This window comes from Arvicanthis niloticus, chromosome 6 (assembly GCF_011762505.2).
Source record: "Arvicanthis niloticus isolate mArvNil1 chromosome 6, mArvNil1.pat.X, whole genome shotgun sequence".
In the NCBI taxonomy this organism is placed as follows: domain Eukaryota; kingdom Metazoa; phylum Chordata; class Mammalia; order Rodentia; family Muridae; genus Arvicanthis; species Arvicanthis niloticus.
The window spans coordinates 103,754,977-103,781,025 of NC_047663.1; the positions used below are offsets into that span (position 1 = coordinate 103,754,977).

Below are 26,049 nucleotides of genomic sequence, written 5' to 3' on the forward strand. Positions count from 1 at the left end.
GGTCAACTGATACAAAGGTCCTGAGACACCTATTGAGGTTTGACTGAATGACTTGAGACTGGGAGATGTCTTTGCAGGGGCCCCAGGCTATGTTAGAGAGTTACATTGAAAGCATAGTAGGAAGTCAGAGGCTGATTCTATACAGGGCAGCATATGGTGAGAATTCTGTTCAATGACAACCACTAGAGTCTCTTTTAAAAAATATATTTATGTTTGTTTGTATGTATGTATGTATGTATGTTTGTATGTATGTATGTATGTTTACATGTGTGAGTCTGCATTGCCATAGCATGTGCATATGGAAATCAGAGGACAACTTATGGGAGTTGGTTTTCGCCCTCTACCCTGTGGGTCCAGGGATTGAACTCAGGTTGACAGGGTGGATAGCAGGTGCCTTTACATTGAGCCATCTCACCGGCTCTGAGCCTGTCTTTGTTTCTGGCCCAGTGTGCAGTGGCTTGTGTACTGACTGGTTTTGTGTGTCAACTTGACACAAGTTAGAGTCGTCAGAGAGGAAGGAGCCACAGTTGAAAAAATGTCTCTCTGAGATCCAGGTGAGTGGAGGAGGGCCTAGTCAGTGGTGAGTGGTGTCATCCCTGGCCTGGTGGTCCTGGGTTTTATAAGAAGTCAGGTTGAGAGCAAGCCATGAGAAGCAAGGCAGTAAGCATGGATTCTGCGTCAGCTCCTGCCTCCAGGTTCCTGCCCTGTTTTGATTTCCTGCCCTGACTCCCTTCAGTGATGAACAGCAATGTGGATGTGTAAGCCAAATAAACCCTTTAAATGTCTTCAACTTGCGTTTTGGTCCTGTTGTAGCAGTGGTAGGAAGCATGACTAAGACAGTCTATGATAATGCTTTGTGGTCCTCTCATGGTGAGGCCATTCTGCACGCACGTCAAGCTGCTCAGTGGCTGTGAGAGAGAATTTGGTAGTGTTTTTGTTTTGTTTTTAAATTAAGTAGTCACTTACTTGTCATTCGGTTCCCAGGCAGATGCCCAAGAAAACTAGAACTTAGGCTGTAAAAAGCTTTGCACAGACTTGTAGCTGCCTTGTTTGTGATCGCCCACGACAGAAACAAACCTAACGCCTGTTAGGATGTAAGTACGAGTTGGAATTACTGCTTAGAGCTGAGGGAGGAAGCACAAAGTTATAATGGTAAGTGAAAAGCAGACAGATAGTTGTCCTCCTAGCGTTTGATGCCTAAAGGGGTGTGATTGATTCAACAAAACTGGAGGATTTACCAGCAGTGTCCCAGTATAGCTAATGAAAAGAGAAGCAGGGCTGGAGAGATGGCTCAGCGATTAAAGTACCTGATGCTTTGCCAGAGGACTCAGTTTGGTTCCCAGTACCGATGCTGGACAAATCATAGGGCTCCAGGTTTATCCAGAGTCAATATCTTGAGAGAATGAAGGCCTGTTGGCCTGCCAGTTCTGTCTTGGGGAACTCTGGCTCAAAGAGGTCTTAGAGAGGGGGTTGAGTTCTACATCTAGGCTTGATGGCCATCCTTGTCATTTAGGGGATGTTTATCTTCCTAGATTACCTTGTCTCCTGAGGCAACTTCTAATTCTTTAAGTAAACATTATTTTTAGGCAAGTCAAAAATTTTTTTTAAATTAAAGAACAGATGAGCAAGTCCTTAATTCTGCTTTTTGATCTTATTTAAAGACCACTTGGTGTTCCATGTTCTGATAAATGAAAAGCATTCTTTTAGGAAGTTTGGGGACCAATTGTTGGGAATTGTTCTTTTTTGCCCCCTTTCCCTGTCATAGTTGACTGTAACAGCTCATTTGTCAGCCATTGTCAGGTCTCTGTTGCTGCTGCTGGTTTAGTAGTTACAGCATTAGGCAAACGGAGCGGAATGACTTTTCCAGGGACAAACCTGTAAAGGACGGCCCATCTAAAAATAGGTAGTGTAGAACAAGATCAAGTGGCTGTTAATTGCTCTAAAAGGCATTGGTTTAAAAGACTGAGGTGTGCTCTGCTTCCCATGTCTATAGCTTTAGTTACCCATGATCAAACATGATCTGGAAATATTAAATCTAAAATTCCATTCCTAAGTTTTAAATTATACATTATTCTTGCTCCATCATATTCTGTCATCCAAGGTGACAAAATTCTTTTGTCTACCATGTCCGCACTGTGTATACCACTCACCTGATAGTTGACTGTTCAGCAATCATCTTGGAGAGGTGGCTCAGGAGTTAAGAGCACTAGCTGCTCTTCCAGAGATTCTGAGTTCAATTCCTAGCAACCACATGTTGCTTGCAGCCATCTATAATGTAATCTGATACCCTCTTCTGGCATGCAGGTTTACATGCAGATAGAACACTCATATATATAAAATAAATAAATAAAAACAACAACAACAACAAAAAAAACCCCCAGATTTTTTGTGCAAGTAAGCCTTAGGTAGCAGCCTAAAGTGTGACACAAGCCTGTTGTTGCCTCAGTCTGCCGTCTCTGAGGATCCACAAGAAGGGTGAGGTTAGTAGAAGTTGTTTTGAGAGTAACAGAACACACTCACATTGTGACATTTTACTACAGGATAGTGTATTTCTTTTTTTTAAAACTGATGTTTGACTTGAAGGTTAAACTTTTATCACAGGTATTTGTAAGAAAAGAGAAGCAGTAGTATCCATGGCTAAGAGGGAGTATTGTATATAAATGTGTAAGAATACAGTCTGTGCAAACTTGTGTCTGTAGATAGGTGACTTCAGGCTAGCATTTTAGTGGTGTGGATGTCTGGTGGGGTATTTGTCTGTATTCAGGACTGTCCTATGTAGGACAGGACAGAACTACAACACTACACAGAAGGATGGTCACTGGGCTGAGTCATTGTGATTTAGGTTTATGAAACAAGTCTGCTTGGAAACTTGTGTAGCCATACTGGGTTGTTTTATGGTGGTGGTTGTTTTATTTTGTTTCACTTTTGAGATAAAGTTTTGGCACAAAACCCTACCTAGGGTGGTATTTTCTTTCCTATGTAGCTGAGGGTGACTTTGAACTTCAAGATTCTGCTGCCTCCATCTGCCAAGTGCTGGGAATTTAAGTATGTGCAAATCATGCCTAGCAGGTTTTACAGTTCTTAGCTTCTGCACGTAGAAGTTGGATCCTTTCTGTGTGTATTTCTGTGGGGCTGGAGAGATGACTCCATGGGTAAGAACTCATACTGCTAGTACAGAGGACCAAGGTTTGACTCCCAGCACCCACATCAGGTAGCTCACAACCACCTGTAACTTTGGTTTCTGGGGATTCAACACCCATTTCTGCCTTTCACAAATACTTGCACTTATATAGTGCACGTAAACTCATATAGGCAAATGCACATACACATAAAAAAAATCTTTGATTTTTATACATAATGTGGTGTCGTGATCCAGCTTATTCTTTGCATGTGGCTATATAGTTTCCTATTACTATTTTGTTTTGTTTTGTTTAATTTTAGAGAGGACCTTCCTATACATGTGGCCCAGGTTTTTGGCACTCCTCCGGCCTTATTTCCCAAGTGCAAAGATTGCAGGCATCAGCCACTTTGCCTGGCCTATCACCAGCTTTTAGGGGAAAAAAAAAAGATTTATTTCCAGTGAATAGATTTGACAGAAATCATCTGCTTCTGGACCTTTAATTGTGGGCCCAGTCTGATCCCTGTGTGGCTTCCTTGTTTCTGTCTTGACATCTGTCAGCTTCATCTTCTCTTTAGGGTAGCTCTAGCTTCTCTGGATCTCTAGTTCCCATTTCAGATTTTAGAACTGATCCATCACCTCCTGTGATATGAAGCGGCCTGCTGAGCTTCTGATAGGGACTGTGAGTCTGTAGCGGAGCTTGGCGCTAATCGCTGCCGCAGCCTCCCATTCCGCACACCACGAGGGAGGCAGGGCTTCCAGTTTATTGCCTCAGAGCCTCATGACGTTGCTCACTGACTTCTCCAACTTGTGACGTTCAGCTTCCCAGTGCTGGGGTGACAGTCGCATTCCACCACACCTGGCTACTATGGGCCTTGCTTTGCAAAAGAGGAAACCAGCTTTAGTATCCCTGCAGTTGCAGCCAGCGGACGGTCCAGGGAGAGTCTGAACCCATGGCTCCCAAGTCCGGGGTCGTACTCACTGCATAAGCTCGACTCTATGGTGACGTCTCGGGTTCTGCTCTTCATTCCTCTCCCGACTGTAGGCTGCCTCTGGTAGGCCGGTAACTGCCTTATCCTCCTCTCGTTATAGGCAGCCTGTGCCGATTGTGTATGCCTCTTCCAAAGATCCCACCAAGTCTAAGGGAAGTTCCCAGTTGGATGTGAATGAGGAAGTCGAGGCACTGATTATCAAGTCGCCCCACAAGGACCGGGAGCCCTCTCTGTTCAAGGTGTTATACAAGACTTTCGGGCCCTACTTCCTCATGAGCTTCCTGTACAAGGCCCTCCATGACCTGATGATGTTTGCTGGCCCCAAGATCTTGGAGTAAGAACTCTCGCCTGACCACCTAGTTCCTGTAACCTCCCGAGCCGCCCTGTCTTAAGCTGGAGCAGGCTTGTTACCTACCCCTTACCTTTGTCTTCCTCAGCTTTGTTTAATGACTATCTGAGTTACAGCCACTTTGATTGCAAGTCACAGAAGCCTTCTGAATACAAACTTAGGAGGATATGGGTCTGTCTAGAGCAAGGATGCAGGTAGATCTCATGAATATCTGCAACTGGAAACTAAGAAGGCACCAAAGGGGCCTCTGCCATCTTTCTCTCCATCACCTTGGTCTCAGTGTGCTCTGTTTGACTACCTTTGAGTGACGTGCTGATGGAGAGACATAGCTATCAATATGGTGATCCCAAGGCAGAGGTCCCTGTTGTAAGAAAGAGTCTGGTACCTGGCAGTCATAGCACCCTCTGTAAGGTTAAGTGTTGTCTGGTGGATGGCTCAGGTGGAAATCACTAGGGTAACTTGAAAGTATTTTCCCCTACTGTATGTATCACACTCAAATTTCCCTCCCACCCCCACAGATTGATTATCAACTTCGTGAATGACAGGGAGGCCCCTGACTGGCAGGGCTACTTTTACACAGCACTGCTGTTTGTCAGCGCCTGTCTGCAGACACTGGCACTCCACCAGTACTTTCATATCTGCTTCGTCACTGGCATGCGCATCAAGACTGCCGTGGTGGGCGCTGTCTACCGCAAGGTAGGCCAGGCACCACACCCAGTCCTGTGACCCCAGAATCCAGGGACAGCTGGCTGGGCCTCTCCAGGGCCTGTGGAGATTTGCAGCCTAGCATCCTCAGCAAAGAAAGGCTGGGGGCTGTGGGGACCATGAGGCCAAAGATAGCCCTCATCATACTTTGTCTCTTAATAAAATGGCTCTCAGTGGCTGATGTGTGGGATATCAGTCGGTCCGAGTGCTACCTGTGGGTAGCTGGGTTTCTTAGACAGCTTGGCCCTCTTTGATGAAGTTATGGATGGAAATCCAAGCTCAGAGCTTGGAGAGATGGCTAACTAGGTAAAGCACAAGCTTGACAACCTGAGTTTGGATCTCTAGAACCAGATAATGTTGACAAGGTAGTGCATGTCTGTACACTGAGCAGTGAGATGGGAAAATCCCTAGAAGCTCCTGAGTCAGGTAGCCTTGGGTGCAGCAGTGATGAGACCCCGTCTCAAATAATTTGGAAGGCCAGGACAACATCTGTCCTCCACATGTGCTCCATGGATGCAAGTGTCTGCATATACATATTCATACATGTTCACAGCTTTTTTATTTTTTAAAGAAAAGCAATCTATGTTAAATATTTTAGTTTCACATCTTGGATTTGCCTTCACTTTCACCCTGTATTTGAACTGAAGAGGTAGTATGCTTCTTGAATGGAGGCAGACAACTTTTAAATATTTTTATTTATTTCACCGTGCTGGAGGTGCACATGACTGGCAGGGACTATTCCACAGAGCTTGGGCCATAGCCCCACTTCCACTTTTTTGGTTATTGTTGATATTCAGTTTTTTTTCCCATAATTTTAATTTTTATTGAAAATAGATTTTTTTCATACAGTATATTCTGATAAGGTTTTTCCTCCTTCAACTCCTTCCAGATCCTTTCCATCTACTCAAGTCCATACTTTCTTTCTCTCATTAGAAAACAAACAGGTATCTTAAAAGGACCCAGTGGTCCTCCAGCCCACTCATGTCCTGGCTTCTGTAGCATTGGCACCACGGGCTCATAGGCTGGCAAGAGAGGCAGTTTTTCTAGTGCTTCTCACTCCTGCTGACAGATTGCACTCGTCTATTAGCTTGAGTCCTGGTATGTAGGCAGCAGCCCAGACCAGTGGGACTTTGAAGTCAAGGTTGTCGTGCTCAGAGACATAGGGATGTTTTAAAGCCACTGACACCTCAAGACACTTTAGGTATCACAGCTTGGGATGAGGGCATTTTCTGGGTAGAGGCCAGGGACTGTCTTGTAGTTTGTATGCATACTGTCCAAAGAAAACATTGTCCCAGTGTCAGGGTAATAAGGCCAAGAACCTTGTGCTGGGATATGAGGCCAACAGCATGGTCATAACCTTGAGCTTCTTAGAAATCCAGAATCCTAGCCTAAACACAGACCTGCTAATTAAGAGCCCTCAGGTGACATGCCTGTATATGAAATACACAAGATCATGGTTTAGAAAGTGCTGGGAACAGCTCAGGATGGAGAGGAGAAAGATACATACTTACTAGTGTCCAGAGTCTGGGGAGAGTCTATGACCCTTTGCCTTCACTTATAGGCTCACCTCTTCCTCTCTCCTGCATCCCACAGGCTCTGGTGATCACCAATTCAGCTAGAAAATCTTCCACGGTTGGAGAGATTGTCAACCTCATGTCTGTGGATGCTCAGCGCTTCATGGACTTGGCCACGTACATTAACATGATCTGGTCAGCCCCTCTGCAAGTCATCCTAGCCCTCTACTTCCTGTGGCTGGTGTGTGTTTTCCCTTGGTCTCCTTGCGCAGGGAGTGCTGGCCTCATCTAGGCCCTGACAGGGAGGGCATAGGTGGGAAAGAATGTTTCTTGCTTTCACTTACATTTTATTTTCTGGTCTATTTGCTAGTTTTTGCTTATTTTATTCTTTCCTTGTATTGTCAGGGTTTAGTTTCATTTGGTGACTTGGTATGTATGCATTGTTATTTCTTTGTCTATGTGTGTGGGCTATATGTCCGTGTGTGTGTGTGTGTGTGTGTGTGTGTGTGTGTGTGTGTGTGTGTCAGAGGTGACCTCAGGTATCCTCAATCTCTCTCCATCTCGTTTTTTGAAAGTGTGTCTCTTACCGAGCTTGGAGCTCACTGATTTAGCTAGGGTCATTGGCCGGTGAACTCGAGCCCTGCGCCCAGTTTCCCTACTCCAGCACTGGAGCGATGGATGCACCCTGCTACACCTAGCTTTTTTATTTATTGTTTTTCTTTTGAGACAAGGTCTCACTATATAGTCTTTGCTGCCCTGAAACTTCCTATGTCTACCATGCTGTCCTCAAACTCACAGAGATCCTCCTGCCTCTGCCTCTCCAGTACTGAGATTACAGACATGCAACACCATGATCAACTGTGTTAATCTTTTCATGAAGTGTATGGAATTAACATTTTTGTTTTAGCCTTTTCTGTTGTTAACCTACCAATTCTGTTCCATTGTACCGCCCCAAATGAGAAACACATTCATTTATTGGAACCTAAGTATATCGAGCCTCTTGGTTGTAAGGAATAGAAATCCACCGCACCCTGAGCAGACAAAGGAGTTGTGGGGAGGAGTACTCAGTCCTAAACAGTCCCGGGCCTCAGGTGTGGGCGGGTCCTTGAGAGCTGCAACATTGGGAGGGCTCAGTTTTCCTCTTGTTATTTTTTGGCCGTGCTTTCTATAATTGTCTTCATTCCTAATGGCCTTGTGTCTTCTTTAGCTCTGGCCTTGTGCTATTTTTTCGAACAATAATACAGAAGAGCAAATTGCATTCGTTGCCTTCGTGGTCTCCTCTGGGGTATTGTGATTAACCAGCTCAGTACTGTTCCTATCCCTGAACCAACAGTTGTGACCTAGGAAGGAGAAGTCTCTGATTTACCAGCCTGAGCCATGGTTCTCCATGGCAAAAGGATGTAATATTATTTCTAGTGGGCCATTCACCCTCACCCTCACCCTCACCCTCACCCTCACCCTCACCCTCACCCTCACCCTAGGAGTTTCCTTCCTTCCTTCTTTCCTTCCTTCCTTCCTTACTTCCCCCTCTTTTTTCTTTTTTAAGATTTATTTATTTATTTATTTATTTATTTATTTATTTTACAGTGTTCTGCCTGTGTGTATGCTTGCACACCAGAAGAGGGCACAAGATCTTATTATAGATGGTTATGGGCTACCATGTGGTTGCTGGGAATCGAACTCGGGACCTTTGGAAGAGTAGCCAGTGCTCTTAACCTCTGAGCCATCTCTCTAGCCCCCTTCCTTCTTCCCTTCCTCCCTCCCTTCCTCCCTCCCTCCCTCCCTCCCCTCCCCTCCCCCTCCCCCCTCCCCCCTCCCTCCCTCCCTCCCTCCTTCCTTCCTTCTTTCCTTCCTTCATTTCTTTTTCTCTCTCTTTTCCCTCTCTTCTTCCCTCCCTCTCTCTCTCTCTTTCTCTCTCTCTTTCTCCTTCCTCTTTTTTCTTTCAGTCCTGAGGATGGAACTTGAGGCTCCTTTGCATGCTGGGTAAGCGCTCTACCGCTGGGCTCTTTACAGCTAAAGGCATGGCCTTCCTTACCCCCACTGATGATTCTTACCCCATCCTAGGTACCTTACCTTTCATTTTTCCTTAATTTCTAGGGTTTGTGCATTAGTATGTGTGTAGGCCTGTGTGCACATTCACATGTGTGACTGTGTGCACATCCACATGAGTGTCACCACTCTAGAGGCAGTGGGACCTGGGAAAATGGAGCCAATAAATGAGACAGACTGAAGTCTCATGCAATAGCCAACTTTATTTAGAGCCCCAGACAATTTATACTCCTGAGGGTTAAGAAAGGTCACCTGAGTAAAGTTCTTAAGTTCAAGTTACAAGGATAAGCCACAGTTGGCAAAAACATGTTTTTCCATAGAGGTATATAAACAGTTATTTAAAAATTTAATTGAATAACATCAACAAACAATAATGAGTAATCTGAAGTAAGCTCACTCCTGTGTGCTATACCTGAGAGAAGCACGAGAACACATTCCAAGAACGATTTGTGGGTTGAAGAATCCGAGGTCACACGACTCTTGCCTTATTTTCTTGGACTATCCACAAACCCTCAGAATTCTCATATAAATCAATTCCTGGGCCGAATTCTGACATACTTGGTTAGAGGATAACTTTGAATTTTGGTACTCACCTTTTACCTTGTTTGAGACAGGATCTTTTTGATCCTATCTCAATGCTAGACTGGTTGGCTTGCAAGCTTCCTGGATTTTCCTGACTCTACTTCCTTTCACAACTGTAGTTCTCTGGGTTTACAGATGTGCATACATGGGTTCTGAGGATCTGAACTTGGGCCACATACTTGTAGGACACGTGACCTACTGACCCAGATCCCCAAATATTCTGCCCCTGATATTTGACCTCATGATGTAATTGATGTTGCTTGTGGACAGATACCATTGGAGTCTCCATATCTCTGGTGGGTGTTGTACCTGATCACACCAGCAAAGTATCTGTTGAGTGGAGTTTATATTTAAATGTTAAGAAATTACATTTATTTGTGTGCATGTTTATGTGTCATGTGGTCCATGTGAAAGTTAGAGAACAAAATTTGAAAGTCAGGTTTCTCCTTCTACCATATGGGACTGGGGTCATCAGGTTTGGTGGCAAGCATGCTTGCAGACAAACACTTAACCCTTCCCAGCTCTCCTATGGCAAGCACTCTTGCTCACAGAGTCCCACTGTCTTACCAGTCCCACTGCTTTGTATGGATAGAGAGGATTGATGAGTAAAACCCTTATGATGATGCAGCTGAGAAAGAAAAGCATTAGACCCAGGACCTGGCCCTTGGGGAGAAGGCCTGTACTAGGTCTCCAGCCCCACACAGAACATAAATAGCTATATACAAGTCTTCAGGTATATACTGTGGTGTGTACCCTTTCCTAGGAATGTAACCCATGGAAAATGTTGAGAAGCTTCTAGGGATGTTTGTAAATTATAAAGAAAGAAGGGTCTAACTTGGAGGCTAGTCTGGGCTACACAGTAGGACTGTTGTAACTTTTATTTGCCAGATGTAATTATCATCTTGGAGGCTTACTGCTAAATAAGCTCACCCTTTCTAGCTCTTTCTGAACTGTGGCTGGCTGGTTCAACTCACCTGTTCTGGCTCAAACTCCTCTCCAAACTGACAAAGCTTCTTGGCTTCTCACTTTATTGCTCTGCTTGGCCTCAGACTAACTGGCGATTTATTTGTTCATCTTCTGGCTCCTTCATATTATCTGGCTTGTTCTGTCTTCATCTGTATCTAGTTTGTTCTCTCTGTAACCTGGTAAAAGTGCCTGGTAAAAACTGCCTCTGAACTGAACTCAACCAAACTCAATGGCCTCACCTCTCCCTCTCTACACTGCTCTTTAAGTAGCCTCTCTTTGCTGTCTGTTCTTATGATAGTTGGGTACATCCTATCTCTGACTCACTCTGTCAAACCTTTCTCTGATTTGTCACTTTACCCCTCAATTAGACTTCCTTCTGCAAAATAACCTTGCCTTCATTGTTAGGGATTAAAAGCTGTATACTAAGGGCATGTCTGCATTCTACCTAGGTCACATAGAAAGTCTTTGGATAGAATCCCTTGCCAGAGCAGCCATGTTATTGGATTAAAATTCCTCTACAGACTGTCTTAAGACCCAAGCAAGATTTCCTTACTTAGACCACCAACCCTCACAGTATAGGATGGTGGCTGCTGAGGACCAGCTTGGCTCTTAACATTCTGGGTTCTCTGACCTTGGGCATACTCTCCTCCAAAAATACTTACTGTAACAGTGCATCCTCAGTGTCCCAAATTGTGACCCTTGGCTAAATGAACATGTGATACTCAGGGAGACTAAGCAGATATCAAAAATTTGCTATAAAACTTTATTTCCCAATATATTTATATTGTGTGAGAAAGGAGTAACTTGGCTGGAGAGATGGCTCAGGAGTTAGAACTGCTTGCTGTGCTTCCAGAGAATCCAAGCTTGGTTCTCAGCACCCCTTCCAGACAGCTCACAGTTGCCAGTAATTATCTCCAGGGTATCTGATTTTCTCTTCTGGCCTCTGCTGGCCAGCATTTGTATTCATATGTCATAGAAAATGCAGATACATGCATACACTACATTTTAAAAAAAGCAATAAGCATGAAATTAATACATTAAAAATTTACTTGAATGGTCAGGGAGATGGATCAGTCTACAAAATGCTTGCCAGGCAAGCACAAAGGCCCAAGTTTGATCCTCTAGAATGTTGAATTCTCAAAAAAGAAAAAAAAAATTCTCCCCCTCAAAAAAGAAAAAAAAAAAAAAAACCAACCCCCCAAAACCCCCAAAAAACAAAAACAAAGAAACCAAAAGTCAGAAATTCTCTATTATAAGAGATGTGGCAAATGGGGCCGAGAAAGACAGATTTCTAGGGTTCACTGACTTGTCAGCCTAGCCTAACCAAATTCTAAGCCAGAGAAAGAGACCCTATCTCATAAAACAAGGCAGATGATATCCCGAGGAGTGACACCAGAGTTTGAGCTCTGAACTCTCTCACACACCTGTATACTGCACCCCCATGAACATTCAACCTGTGTATTGCAACCCTCATGCATACACACTTGTGTATCATACCCTGCCCGACAAGCAGAAGTTCACATGCAAATGATTGTAATAAACATTAAAAAATGAATTCAATCATAGAATGTTTTGCTAGCCTATGCTGAGAATGTCATGAAGTATATGACATATACCGTCTCAGGTTCCCCAGAGCTTTGCCAGGCTTTATGATTTCATGGTAGAGCAATAGAGTCAGAATTGATTATAGAAAACCATCAGAGATGCTAGGGAGATAGCTTAATCTATAAAAGGCCTGCTGTGCAAACATGATGGCCGAGTTTGGTTCCTCATTACCCATGCAAAAAGCTGGGGCCAGCAGCACATGTCTGTATCCCAGTATTGGAAGTTGGAACAGGCTGGTTTTTAACCAAATCGGTAAGCTCCAGGTTCATGAAACTATCTGTCCTGTCTTCAAGAAATGAGATGAAAAGTTAGTGAGGAATGCATCAAAGTCAACCTCTGGCCTCGTGTGTGTGTGTGTGTGTGTGTGTGTGTGTGTGTGTGTCTCATACGTGTGCACACACACACAAATCAGAAAGGATAAGGCACAGATGCAAAGGCGGACAACAACAAGCTTGAGTCTCTAGCAAGTCAAGGTCACTGTTGGGAAGGAAGCTGATGGAGATGGGTGTTGCAGCTCATCTGTGTGCTCTACCTGGCAAATACAAAAACCCTAACCTAGAGGAAAGGAGGCTGGACACAAGCCACACTGTTGGTGCCAGCTGGTGTGTGGACACAAGCCACACTGTTGGTGCCAGCTGGTGTAAAGCAAGTGTCTTTTACCTGTACTGTGAGTACCGGGAACCCACGTCCCACAGTGCCAGTGACCAGCCAGTCTTGTAGTCACTTTTCCAGCCTTCTTGATTAGTAAGTAATCAGGCTGGAGGTTAACTAGCCAGCACCTTGGGGCCTTTCTCAGAAGTCAAAGGTCAAATTTTCATAGCTTGCCTGGCTCTCAAGAGCTTGAATAATGCTTTAGATAATGTAAAGATATGCTTAAACTGTGTGTTATTAAAAGGGCTGGGAAGATCCAGCACTGAAAACTCTTGATGCCTCATCTTTGGGTGAAAGGAATAAATGATTGACACCATTCTTGCTTGTTAGGGTCTGCCTGAAGTATGTAATTCACATTAGGTTAAGTGAGTGCCAGGGCTGTCTTTTGTTTGCTGAGTAATTGATTGCCACTTGTCTCTCTCCAGAGCCTGGGCCCTTCTGTGCTGGCTGGGGTGGCTGTGATGATCTTCATGGTGCCATTCAATGCTGTGATGGCCATGAAGACCAAGACCTACCAGGTAGGATGTCCATCTCCATGAGACTTCATTCTGAGCCCTGGCCTGGGTCTTTCCAGGTGATGGTCACCCAGCTTCCTGATGCTCAGGCCTGGGATGGACAGCCTGATCTATTATAGGTCTTGATCTATAATACAGGGACACTGCTTCCCTGAGTGGCCCGACATTCAAGTTTCTGCAAGTTTTCATCTGTACCAGAGTTGGGCTGAGCAGGAAGGCAGAGACTCTTGTCAATAGTAGCTGAGAACCAACCAACCTTTCTCCCTCCCTCCCTCCCTCCCTCCCTCCCTCCCTCCCTCCCTCCCTCCTTTCCTCCTTTTCTCCCTCCCTCCTTCCCTCCCTCCTTCTTCCCTCTCTCTTGTCTTCTCCATCTTTCCTTCCTTTTCATCCTTCCTTCTTTTTCATCTTGTAACCTATACTGGACTCACTTTCAGTCTTCCTGCCCCAAACTATGAGGACTGGAGGTTTGCACTACCATGCCTGTCTTTACCTCTAGAACTTTTCACATGTAATTTTTAGCTCTAACTAACTGTATAATTACGACTTTTCTTTTTTAAGTTTTAAAAGTTCTTTTTCTCCCTTTCATTGAAAATAGATTTCCCCCCCTCACACAATACATCCTGCTATGGTGGTTTCTCCTTCCTTGTGTCCTTCCAGTTCCTCCGTACCTCCTTTCCCATTGGATCCACTCTCTCTCTGTCTCTCATTAGAAAATACACAGGCTTCTAAGGGAATATAATGTATTATAACAATGGAAGATAAAACAAAAACTAACATGAAATTGAAATTGGAAAAAATAGAAGGAAGAGAGCCCGAGAGAAGGAGCCAGAAACAGAGACCTACTTGTTCACATACTTAGGAATCCCATAAAAACAGTAAAGTGGTGACATTTATTACGTGTTTCTATCCAGTGTCCATGCCTGGTGTTCTTCCTGTATGGATCACGGGCTCGTCATATCCACATTCTTCATTTTCCATGTTACTCTGCCCTGCTGTTGGGTGTTTGCTGTCCTTGGCTGCACTGATGGGCCCAGGTGGCCTATGATGGGGTGGGGGTGGCTGTGTAGGCTGATGTCATGGAGCAGGGTAGCCAACAGGTCTTGGATATGAAGTAGGCTTCCCTGAGTGGTTTATCTCCAAAAATGTCCTTATCTGTTTTGTTTTCAGGTTTAGTTTCTTGTAACCCAGGACTGATGAAGCCACTGACCTGCCTGAGCAGGGAATGGCTATGTATGAAATGCTTAGAAAGTTATCTGCCAAGATGTTATGTGTCAGACAGGTTTTTAAAGTATTTAACAACTGTATGTCTTTGTCATGGCTGGTCAGGACCAGTGCCAGCCGGTCGTTTTAGTGACCAGGGAGTGGCTAGAAGTCAGTTATGAGAAAAAGAAAAACAGCATATGTAGTGGTACACTCTTGTCAGTCTTACACTTAGGAAGCTGAGGCATGAGGACTAGGGGTTCAAGGCCAGCCTGGACAGAGTAAAAGCCTGTGATGAAGAGAGAGCTAGAGGCAGGAAGGATCAGGAGGGAGGGAGTGAGAAAAGAAGGAAGAAAAAGAAAAGGGGAGGAATCATGTATTTTTCCCTGTTTGGGTCATCCCGTCTCTGAATGCCTGCGAGGCTTGTCTCACCCCCATCCCTCAGCTTAGAGTGGTCTCTCCTTTGTGTCCAACCTGATTTGAAGCAATTTCAACTTTTATAATGGCTGAGTCTCTTGCCGTGGTCTGGGAACTGGCAGTATGGCTCATGGGGTCCAGGACCAGCTCTCCTATCTTCTGGGAGGAGCCATTTCTGTGTGAAGATGCCCCTAGGGTTCAGACGCTGATCTCCCCCCCCCCTCTGTAGGTGGCACACATGAAGAGCAAAGACAACCGAATCAAGCTGATGAATGAAATCCTCAACGGGATCAAAGTACTCAAGTTGTACGCCTGGGAGCTGGCTTTCCAGGACAAAGTTATGAGCATCAGGCAGGAGGAGCTGAAGGTGCTGAAGAAATCTGCTTACCTGGCGGCTGTGGGCACATTCACGTGGGTTTGCACACCTTTCCTGGTGAGTGTGGCAATGACAAATAGTTCTAATGTCTTCTTGTGTTTTTAACTTAAATATTTGTAAAATTTTAAAGTCAAACTTGTTTATTTTTGTGCATGTGTAGGGATATGAGTGTTCAGCACACATACAGAGGCTAGAGTGTTCCAGCACATACAGAGGCTAGAGTGTTCCAGCACACACACAGAGGCTAGAGTGTTCCAGCACACACAGAGGCTAGAGTGTTCCAGCACACATACAGAGGCTAGAGTGTTCCAGCACACACACAGAGGCTAGAGTGTTCCAGCACATATACAGAGGCTAGAGTGTTCCAGCACATACAGAGGCTAGAGTGTTCCAGCACACACACAGAGGCTAGAGTGTTCCAGCACACACACGGAGTCTAGAGTGTTCCAGCACATACAGAGGCTAGAGTGTTCCAGCACACACACAGAGTCTAGAGTGTTCCAGCACATACAGAGGCTAGAGTGTTCCAGCACACACACAGAGGCTAGAGTGTTTCAGCACACACACAGAGGCTAGAGTGTTCCAGCACACACAGAGGCTAGAGTGTTCCAGCACACACACAGAGGCTAGAGTGTTCCAGCACACACACAGATGCTAGAGTGTTCCAACACACACAGAAGCTAGAGTGTTCCAGCACACACAGAGGCTAGAGTGTTCCAGCACACACACAGAGGCTAGAGTGTTCCAGCACACGCACAGAGGCTAGAGTGTTCCAGCACACACACAGAGGCTAGAGTGTTCCAGCACACACACAGATGTTAAAGTGTTCCAGCACACACACAGAGGCTAGAGTGTTCCAGCACACACACAGAGGCTAGAGTGTTCCAGCACACACACAGATGCTAGAGTGTTCCAACACACACAGAGGCTAGAGTGTTCCAGCACACACACAGAGGCTAGAGTGTTCCAGCACACGCACAGAGGCTAGAGTGTTCCAGCACACGCACAGAGGCTAGAGTGTTCCAGCACACACAGAGAGGCTAGAGTGTTCCAGCACACACACAGATGCTAGAGTGTTCCAACACACACAGAGGCTAGAGTGTTCCAGCACACACAGATGCTAGAGTGTTCCAGCACACACAGAGGCTAGAGTGTTCCAGCACACACACAGAGGCTAGAGTGTTCCAGCACACACACAGAGGCTAGAGGACAACCAGAATTCCCTCCTTCCACGTGTGGGCTCCAGGCCTTGAACTCTGCTTGTCAGTCTTGGCAACACGTGCCTTTGCCATTGAGCCAGCACCTAACCTTTTCCCAAAGACTGCTAATTCATGGCTAGGGTTTAGCTCAGGTGCACACTGTTTGCTAAGGTATGATGTCCTGGGTACCATCCGTCACCATGAAGCTAACCAGACAAAAGATTGCCATTTGAGCAAGGCCTTCTCCAATCACCCCTCTCCAAGGCTGATGCCCTCAGCCCACTTTATGTATTCTAATAGAATTGTACTATATGTAACTTGGCATGCTCAAGACTCTGGGTTTGATTACAACTCTGAAAAAAAAGTGTCATCAGACATGGGAAAGTCATCCATCCTTCCCCAGCCTGTCAGCTGGCTCTTCTTCAGGGTCCATACCTCTCTTGGACACAAAATCACCTTGCATTTCATTCCCTTTACTTTGACATAGTAATTGGAGACACTCCAGAAGTCTTCATTGTTGAGGTATGGGGTGGATAGGGTTGGGTGACAAGGTTTACCTGAGCAATGTTCCACACTTTAGAACTTCCTATGTGATCTGGTTGTTACCATGAATAGCAGGGTACTAAGTGATAGCCTTGGATCCTCTGAGGAACAGGGACAGGCTGTCCACAGACTCCCTCCCAGAGCTGACATTTCAGACACAGGCAATAAACAAAACTGTAATTTTAGAATGTATCTGGCAATGCCACTGGACACATGATCTTAGGCCACTGAAGATGGGCCTGAAACACTTTAATAAAACGTTCTAGGCTGTTATTGAAAATGATGGCAAACAGATTCAAAGATCTTTTTTCCTTGTCTCCATTCCAAAGCCAGAAAGTACTGGAGAGAAGGATTCTGGCCTCCAGATTTGTCCCTCGGTTTCTGAATGAGTTGGGTATATGTTACTTTTTTAATTAGTGTAACAACAATCTCTGACAGAGGTAACTAATGGAGGGGGGCTTGGCTTTGATCACAGATACCAGTCCACTGTGGTTCCTAGGATTGTGTGGCTTGCGCAGTACATTGAGCGCTTTCAGCATGGCTTTCTTCCATTTTGGTGGATCAGGAAGCAAGGTCAGGCTACAACCTGGAAGGCTTAACGCTGGAAGTCAATATCTGCTAGCTGAGCCTGGTGTCCCAATGGTTCCATGTCCACATGGTACCTATTGGAAGGTAGGGGTCCCAACACATGAGCCTGTGGAGGGGTTTCATCCTGAAACCACAGTAGCAGGAAAGGCTGAAAATGCTGGGCTCCTAGGACAGTCTGCTGAGCTTTTTGGCAAGAAACGGTTGGAGCCAGTTGTCAGTGGGGACGTGGGCACTGCCAAGATGCCCAGCCTCTGCCTATATTAGGAGAAAATATGTGGTCTGTGCTGCCTTTCCTGTGGAACCTTCTGCTGGTAGGTTCCTGGCTTCAAGGATGGTGATATTCACCTACAGTGATAGAAGACAGGTGTGGCATACAGAGATGCTTTGCCTCTTGTTCTGGGGTCAGAACCTAGTGTCTGTCACTTGGTGCCATTTTCTAAGGCAGTGTTTTGCATACTCTTCGGTGATCTGTAAGCTGCTTGCCTCTTATTTGGCCTGGGCTCCTCTGTAAAGTAATTTTCACCCCCTGGGGTAATGACTGCTATGTGGCACTCTACTGATCAGAGTTTCGCATGCTATGTTGGTCCCCAGAGCAGAGGGGCCTTAGCATAATGATATTTACATGGTACCTACGTATAGGTGGGTGAATGAGTGGCTGAAGTTGTATTGCTTCAGTTCTATCATACTGATAGAAACCTGGCTTCATCTGGGATTTGAGGATCTGAAAGAACGGGGTGGAGTATAGTCTAATGTAGACAACCTTACTTCAGTCTCAATGTGCTTTTATACAGGAATATAACACAGAAAGCAGTGAACCACAGACAGTTGCTTGAGTTCAGAAACACATGATCAGAAAAACATGTAAACAAACACCAGTAAATATTATCTACATACTATTATCTACGCCACATGCTAAATATTACCAGACAGAGCAGCCCTTTCCCAGAGCTTTCTCTTAGACCAGTCTAAACACAGTTGCCTGGCATGAACTATAGGTTATGTCTGGGAAACAAAAGCAAGTCCGAGGCCATATCCAGATTCATGGTACACTGACCAGATTGGGTTCTATAGCTATGTTCCGACGTCCAACAAGAATAAAGCTGTCTTACAAATAGAATGTGGATGTTTGTCACAGGAGGCACAGAGTCATGTCCACGAGGAGCAGTCCAGGGGACAAACTGAGGTAAAGGCCCTGTGCCATTTTCCCCTGGAGCCCCTCTATAGTTCCCCAAGGCATTGTTCTCTATGAGTCATCCTGTTGACAGTGATCCAACAGCCTTTTTTGCAGTGGATAATTAATATTCTATTGTGTGGAATATTTTTAGAGGATTTTGAGCAAACACTTTTGCATGAGGAAAAGAGATGGAAGCATAGTGCCAACAGATAAACCAGATACTTCTGGTCCATTTGGAAAAGCTAGAACAAGAGAATTGACTTTCACTGTAATGGAGAGAGAAGTGATGGAGGGATGGTGAGGGCCTGAGTTCATGTGTCAGTGCATCACAGGCCGTATCATTCATCTGTACAGTTTTTAATATGTGAGTTAAGAAATGCATTTTAATCAAGTATACTGGCACATACCTCAGTAATCAGGAGGCAGAGGCTAGCCTGGTCTATACAGTGATTTCCAGGATAGCCAGGGCTACATAGTAGGCACATGTCTCAAAAAAGTTAAAAAAAAAAAAAAAAAAAAAAAAAAAAAAAGAATTAAAGAACAATCTCTGAGGTGTCTGAGGCTTCTCGGAAGAACTCCCATCTGGGACTGTTTACATGGTAGGGTGTTGATGGCCTTTGGAGTACTGCCTTCCTCCTTGGGCACAGATTCTGAATAATTCTTCTCAAAGTCTCCTTGGGTCTGCTGGCTGGTTAGTGACAGGTAGAGCAGAAAGCAGGTCTCCTTGCTGGTTGCATCAGGCCCAGGCTTCCAGGAGGATGTAATCCTTGGCAGCATGGCTCAAAGGACCTGGCCAAGTGTGTAAGGTGGAATAAACTCAGCCTCTTGGATGATGCAGTATGATTTGCACCCAGCACTTGGCTTGGTTGTACTTCATATGGGGAGCAGAGCGAGCCCATACTTGGCCACAGAATTGATGTGCTCTGGGTGAATAGAATCTGGCTTCATAGCCCACTGCCTTCTAGGGGTGATGAAACGGCATGGGTGTGTATAACTGCTGCTCTGGTTTTGTCCGGGGAAAGCCTTTGATGGATCCAGGACCAGGGCTGGTCATTTGTCCTGTATATATTTTCTGGATTGCTTATTCCACTTGTGTCCCAGAGGACCCCCCAAGGGATCCTGTGGTTGCTCACTAGATTGCACCAGGGAGGCTCCCATCTGAGAAGTAGAGGAGTGATGTGCAGACCCAGATTCACCAGGAACCAACCTGTCATATGCCATCCTTTCTGTGGCGACCTTCTGGCTTTTGTTTTGTTTTGAGACTGGGTCTCTCATAGCTCAGACTGGTCTTGAGTTCCCTCTATAGCCAGGGATGACTTGGCATTTCTGATCCTCCTGGTTCCTCCTCTCCAGTGTTGGTACTACACCACCGTACCTAATTCATGCACTGCTGGAGGGTGAGCTCAGAGCTTCATGCATGCTAGGAGAGACCTCTACCAATGGAGCTGTATTTTGTATGTTTGGGAATGAAACCCAGCGTCACCTTCATACCAAGAATACTTACACAGTGGCCAGGTGTTTGAAAAGCTGATCACCCATTTTTCTGGTCCGTTCTTTATGATGCAGGAGTGCTGCTTCTGCATCCACCCGTTTCCCACCTCCCTTGGGCTTTTACCATTTTAAACCATGTGGAGGGGTCTGTCCTGACTGAATCCTCACCCTTCCAGGGTGGTGCAGCTATGGCTCCTCTATCGTTCAACACTTTGCTCTGTTTGCAGGTGGCTCTGTCAACCTTTGCTGTCTTTGTGACTGTAGATGAGAGAAATATCCTAGATGCAAAGAAAGCCTTCGTGTCCCTAGCCCTATTCAATATCTTGCGCTTCCCACTCAACATCCTGCCCATGGTCATCAGCAGCATTGTGCAGGTGTGTATCAGACAGAGGGGCCCAGGAGGGTAACATGGGGGTGTCTTAAGAATCTTATCATGGGTCTGGAGAGATAGCTCAACAGTTAAGAGCACCGACTGCTCTTCCAGAGGTCCTGAGTTCAATTCCCAGCAACCACATGGTGACTCACAGCCACTATACTGTGATCTGATGCTGTCTTCTGGTGTGTATGAAGACAGCTACAGTGTACTCATAGAAATAAAATAAGTAACTAAATCTTAAAAAAAAAAAAAAATCCTACCATGGTCAGCAGCAGCAGCCTGCAGATGTATGGGGTACAGTGGGAACCAGCAGTGGACATGGGAGCTGTCATCATTTTCTCATGGTCATTAGCAACATTGTGTAGGCATGTGGGTGGCAAGGAAGCAGGAGGGGACATGTGCACCCCAACCCATGGAATCCAAAGATTCCTCAGTGCCATTTGGACCCAAGATTCCTCAGTGCCATTTGGGCCCAAGCTGCCCCACTGTGTGCAGCCTTGACTACGCTTTTCCACATTGCTCGTGCTGCTGTATCATAGAGGCCTCAGTAGAGCCCCGTGCATGGATCCACTTGCTATCCCAGCATGAGCATGGCTCCTCAGCAGTAAGGGCCTACTTACTTGATTCTACTCCGAGAAACACATTTTCCTCTTTGCCACAGAGTATCTGGTTTTATAGCCTAGGTTGCCCTAAAACTCCAGCCCAGATGGGAGGTATGGACTTTACAGCAATACTTCCCTTTTAATCTCAAAGAATCTCTCTGGAATATTCTATATTCCTCTGGCCTCTCTAAGCTGGTGTTTTGAGAAATACAGGTCTCGGCCTGTTTCTCAATTTCATATTTTGCTGATGGGTCCTGATATGGTTGTTGAAAACTCTGAGGACCTCTCTCTCTCTGTTTCCATCCCTCCTTCCTGCTTTCATTCTTTCTGCACTGAAGGATTTTTCAGCAGACCTAGATCCTTTGTCCATACGCACTGCTGCATGTGTTGTCTTTCTGTAACTAGCACCCAGAACCCAGTAATGTGTTGAGTTCAAACTCAGTCTGCCAGTGCAGAGCTGGCTACCTTCTAAATCCCGTTGCACGAGGAAGCCCCTGCCCTTCATGTAGTGATTTCTGTGTGTGTCAGGTTTTATTCTAAGGCTACGCCAGGCTCAGGGTGGCAGGTAGCCCAGATGCTATCAAGGTGACACATCCTGTGTTTCTTCCTCAGGCCAGTGTATCTCTCAAGCGTCTCAGGATCTTTCTGTCTCATGAGGAGCTGGAGCCAGACAGCATTGAGCGGCGGTCGATCAAGGATGGTAGGTGCCTGTCCTCTACCCGCTTCGGCTCCTTATTCTGGCCTTCCCCGGGCCTGATTCTGCCCAGCTTGCCTACAAGACCCAGGGTCCCAGGGACAGAAAGGGGCTTCCCTGTTTATGTTGTCACCCCATGCTCCTGCAGTGTGAGTGACACTTTGGGCTTTTCAGCACAGGCCTTGGTTCTGTCCTGGGTGAGGGATCACCACCCAGTTTCTGTTTCTGCCTAATTCTGTACACTCAGCTTCATTTTCCTCATCTGGATCTTGGGAGTAAGAGTGCTTTTCATTGAATGTTTTGAATTGATTGATTAATTTACTGTTGGGGATTGAACCCAGGACTTCACATATGCTAGGTGAGTGCTCTACTGCCGAGCTACAGCCTCAGCTCACTTTTCACTTCTGAGACATGGTCTATGTTGCTCAGGCTGGCCAAGCTCGGGAGCTTCAGCCTCCTAATGAGCTGGGAGGGCAGGGCTGTGCCACAGGCCTGGCCAGTCAGCCTATACATTGTTATCTCTTAGACTAGTTGATCCTTCTGACTGGCCTCTGAGCTGAGGTCTTGTTTGGGAGTCTCTAGGTAGTTTGCAGTCATTGCTAATGGCACCAAGAGAGGTGAGCCTTTTCTAGTGTGGATGTTTAGTTAAAATATACCCTGTATCGTGGCCCTTGGAGCAGGAGCCAGGGTCACCAAACTTGTCTGAGGCCTTCAGAAGGGAAGTCCGTGGCTGAGGGGAGTCCCTACCAGCCTTTGTTCTCAAGCCTCTATGTGCATGTGCTTCCTACTGTAGTGGTCCAGTGTGGTGCCTCTAGCACAGCCCTGGCTCACAGGAGGAAAGAGATCCACAGAGACTGTTCAGCTAGGAAGTGGTAGCACCGGGGCTCAAACCTACGTCCTCTGGCTCAGAGCCAAGAAAACAGAATTGATGATAGTGCCTGGCTATTGGTGATGAGGTGCAGATGTATGGACTGCCAGGAGTCTCCGTACCATTGTAGGATATTAGCAGAGATATGCAAGTCACAGCTCTGCTGTTCTGTGAGGGTAGTAGCTGCTCTCCGCTGGCCTTAACAGGTTATCACACTGGGGACCCCTTGGGGTTCACACTTCTTGTGGAGGACAGCCTTATGACTGTGGATGGTGAGTAGTGCCCCTGGCATCTACCTACTATGTCTCATAGTCATCCCAGTGTGACAACAAAAATAATCTTCAGGAGCTTCCAAGTGTACCCTAGGAGGACAGGTGTTCCTTTTTGAGAACTACAGCCCAAGCAAATGCTGGAACTGTCTTCCATGGTTTTTTTGTTGTCCTAAGGCTCTCTAGGTATGGGGCCAGCAAAATAGACTCCAGACCTAAGGAAGCCACCCAGAGTTCCTAAAGCTAAGCTGTACACAGTTCTCTGCAAGTGCCACTGAGCCAGGGCCAGTGCTTGTATTTCTGAAGTATTTACTCTCCTTGCAGCCCTGCCTGTCATGGTCTACTAAAGCTCAGTTTGCTGATGGACCTTGACGGCAGCAGCTCCTGGCCAGCTCTTTGGAGTGACGTACCTAGCTTCCTCTTTTGTGAGGATACAGACTCTGCTTAGCATGCGCCTTGGTGTGAACCTTACCACAGTGAGAAACAAGTGTTTTCCTCTTGGAGGAAGCTGCGGTTAATTTCATTTAGCTACAAACCTCCTTGCTATGGATTTATGGCCTATCACTCTCTGGAAGTGTTAGTTAAGGCAGCTAATTAAGGGACTTAAAAATTAGAGACAGAAGCAAAAGTAAAGCCAGGGGAGAGAAATGGAGAGGGTAGGATCCTCAGGAATTTGGACCTCATAATGTAGGCACTGGCCAACTTCCTGTCCCCCACCCCTTCCTGCAGCATGTCCTGTTTCTTAGCAGCCTTCCAGTAGGTGCTGTTTTCGGTTGATTGTCACTGAAGCTATAGAAACATTGATCTGCTAGGAGCTAGGCAGGATAGAATGGCTAAGGGACAGGAGAGGGAAGATTTCTTAGGATCCAAGAGTTGAGGGAAAAGACCCTCGTTTTAAACTAGAGGACAGCCTAGGATATGGAGTGTGAGGAGGGTGTGATGGTACCTACCCTGGTGGGGAGGCGTTTATATGGGGCTGCAGCTTTTTTATATGGGGCTGCAGCTTTTTCTCTCTGACCTTGGCTCATGCTTAGCCTTTCCAGCCTGAGAAATGTGAGGGTGTCCCCAAGCACTGAGGTTCTTCAGCCTCACCAGAGAACCAGAATAGGGCATCTGCATGTGCACCTGTTGGCTCCTGACATGTTGTCCCTACTGTTTTCCAGGTGGAAGAATGAATAGCATCACCGTAAAGAATGCGACCTTCACTTGGGCCAGGGGTGAACCTCCCACACTGAATGGGTAAGCCTGGGAGGTGGGCACACTGACACTGGCTCTAAATACTCTTCACCTCTGTGACCCCAACTTTTGCCATTTTGAGCCTCAGTTTACCCATCTGGAATAAGGTCCAATCACAACTGCTTAGGTAGTTTAGAGGAGCAGCTCAGAAGGTGCTTGGTATAGATGTCCCTTCTGATTGTGACAGGAAGTCATGCTCCTGGGCCACAAGGGGAGTTTGGGGTTTGGGGCATTGAGAAGATCCATTTTCAGGTAAAGCCTGATCAGAGCTCTGCTATCACTGTGATCCAGTCTCCTTAAGGAATCCAAAACACAAGGCCAGTGGAACCTTTGTTTTTGGAACCAGATTTGTCATTTGTACCCCTAAGCAATTATTCCCTGACATGGTAGCTTGCCTGTTGTATTTTATCAAGCACAGTACAGACTGTTCAGAGAAAGGAGTCTCTCCCTTTCTGCTTCCACTGACGACTCGGAGTGTAAAGGTCTTTCTTAGGGCTAACTTAAATTCTGCCTCCTTTATTTGTAACTCCTTTCTCTTTCCTGTCCCCTGCGTGCATCCTTGTGGCATGCAGGGTTCCTGGTCCTTTGACCTGCCACTTTGAATCTCCGGTCTTTTCTATTTAACCTTCGACTCCCCTTAGCCTATTAGAATATCCTGGTCTCCCCTAGAAGAAGGGAGAAACTGCTTCCCTGGATGTTCTGCACAGGGTGGTGCCATGACATTGCCCCTCACAAGTGCAGCACAAGACTCAACAGCAATGAGTGTTTCAGGACTAGGGAGGAGACTCAGTAAGTAAAGATCTGAATGTGGACCCTGTGGCAAGAGCTAAGCATGGTGTCACTGTGTAATCCCAGCACTGGGGAAGCAGAAATGGGAAGATTCCTTTGGCTCAATAGCCTGTTTGGTGAGTTCTTGGCCAGTGACAGACCTGTCTTTAAAAAAACAAGGTGGATGGTCCCTGAGAAATGACACCTGAGTTTGCCCTCTACCTTGCACTCATATGTGCATACACAGAAGAATCACACAGTTGATCCATGTTGTTAGCCAGCTTTGAAACCAGTGCCCAGGGAAGGGCTTGGGGTCCTGGGCTGCCTGTGTGGCTGATCTGGGCACTGAGACCAGTGTGCTGAGCTGTCAGCTGCAGGAGCAGCAGTGCCATACATGGTAACAAACTACTGTGGTTGAAGAGCCTACAGCTGTTCTCCTCCTCCTCCTCCTCCTCTTCCTCCTCTTCTTCCTCCTCCTCTTCCTCCTCCTCCTCCTCCTCCTTTCCCTCCCCCTCCCCCTCCCCCTCCCCCTCTTCCTCTTCTTCTTCCTCTTCTTCCTCTTCCACCTCCTCTGTCTCTTCCTCCTCTTCCTCCTTCTTTCTTTTTTTGAGATAGAGCTTTACTATGTTGTCTGGACTAGCTTGTAACTCATGCAGACCATACTGGCCTTGAACTTACGCAGATTCATCAGCCTCTGTCTCCTGTCTCCTGAGTGGTGTGCACCACCAGTTCTATTTGTTATCAGGTCATTTCAAAGCTGAGTATGGTGGTGTACACCTGTAATCTCAGCACTTGGGGGCCAGAGGCAGGGGGAACAGGAGTGGTGGTGGATCAACCTTGCTTACATAGTGAGTTGGCAGCCAGCCTGGGCTATGTGAGACCTTACCTGAGGTCGGGTGGAAGATTCTGAGGAGATGGCTTAGTCAATAAAGTGCTTGCTGTGCAAGATGAGGACCTGGATGTAGCAGTTTGTGCTTGAGATCCCTGGAACTTACTGCCTAAACATCCTGGTATATTTGAAATGTTCCAGGCTAGTGATAAACACCTTTACTCAAAAAAAGAACAAGGCAGACAGAGCCTGAGGAATAGTGTTGACCTCTGACAACCACAAGTATACATACTTGCACACACAAACATAAAGATCACAGTTGGTAAGGTCATTCTGGAACTCAGCTCTGGTGAGTTCTTTGTGCAACCTCTTA

At 46.1% G+C, this 26,049-nt stretch overlaps 1 protein-coding gene across 1 annotated transcript in view; it reads left to right on the forward strand.

Annotated features, from left to right (window-relative positions):
- Abcc1 (ATP binding cassette subfamily C member 1 (ABCC1 blood group)) overlaps nt 1-26,049 on the forward strand; it is a 90,131-nt gene that overhangs the window by 49,874 nt on the left and 14,208 nt on the right. The window contains exons 8-15 of the mRNA XM_076935277.1: nt 4,211-4,444; nt 4,978-5,155; nt 6,758-6,919; nt 12,957-13,049; nt 14,893-15,096; nt 20,262-20,408; nt 21,625-21,712; nt 24,007-24,082. Coding sequence (XP_076791392.1) covers nt 4,211-4,444; nt 4,978-5,155; nt 6,758-6,919; nt 12,957-13,049; nt 14,893-15,096; nt 20,262-20,408; nt 21,625-21,712; nt 24,007-24,082 — 1,182 coding nt within the window. The remainder of the gene's footprint in view (nt 1-4,210; nt 4,445-4,977; nt 5,156-6,757; nt 6,920-12,956; nt 13,050-14,892; nt 15,097-20,261; nt 20,409-21,624; nt 21,713-24,006; nt 24,083-26,049) is intronic.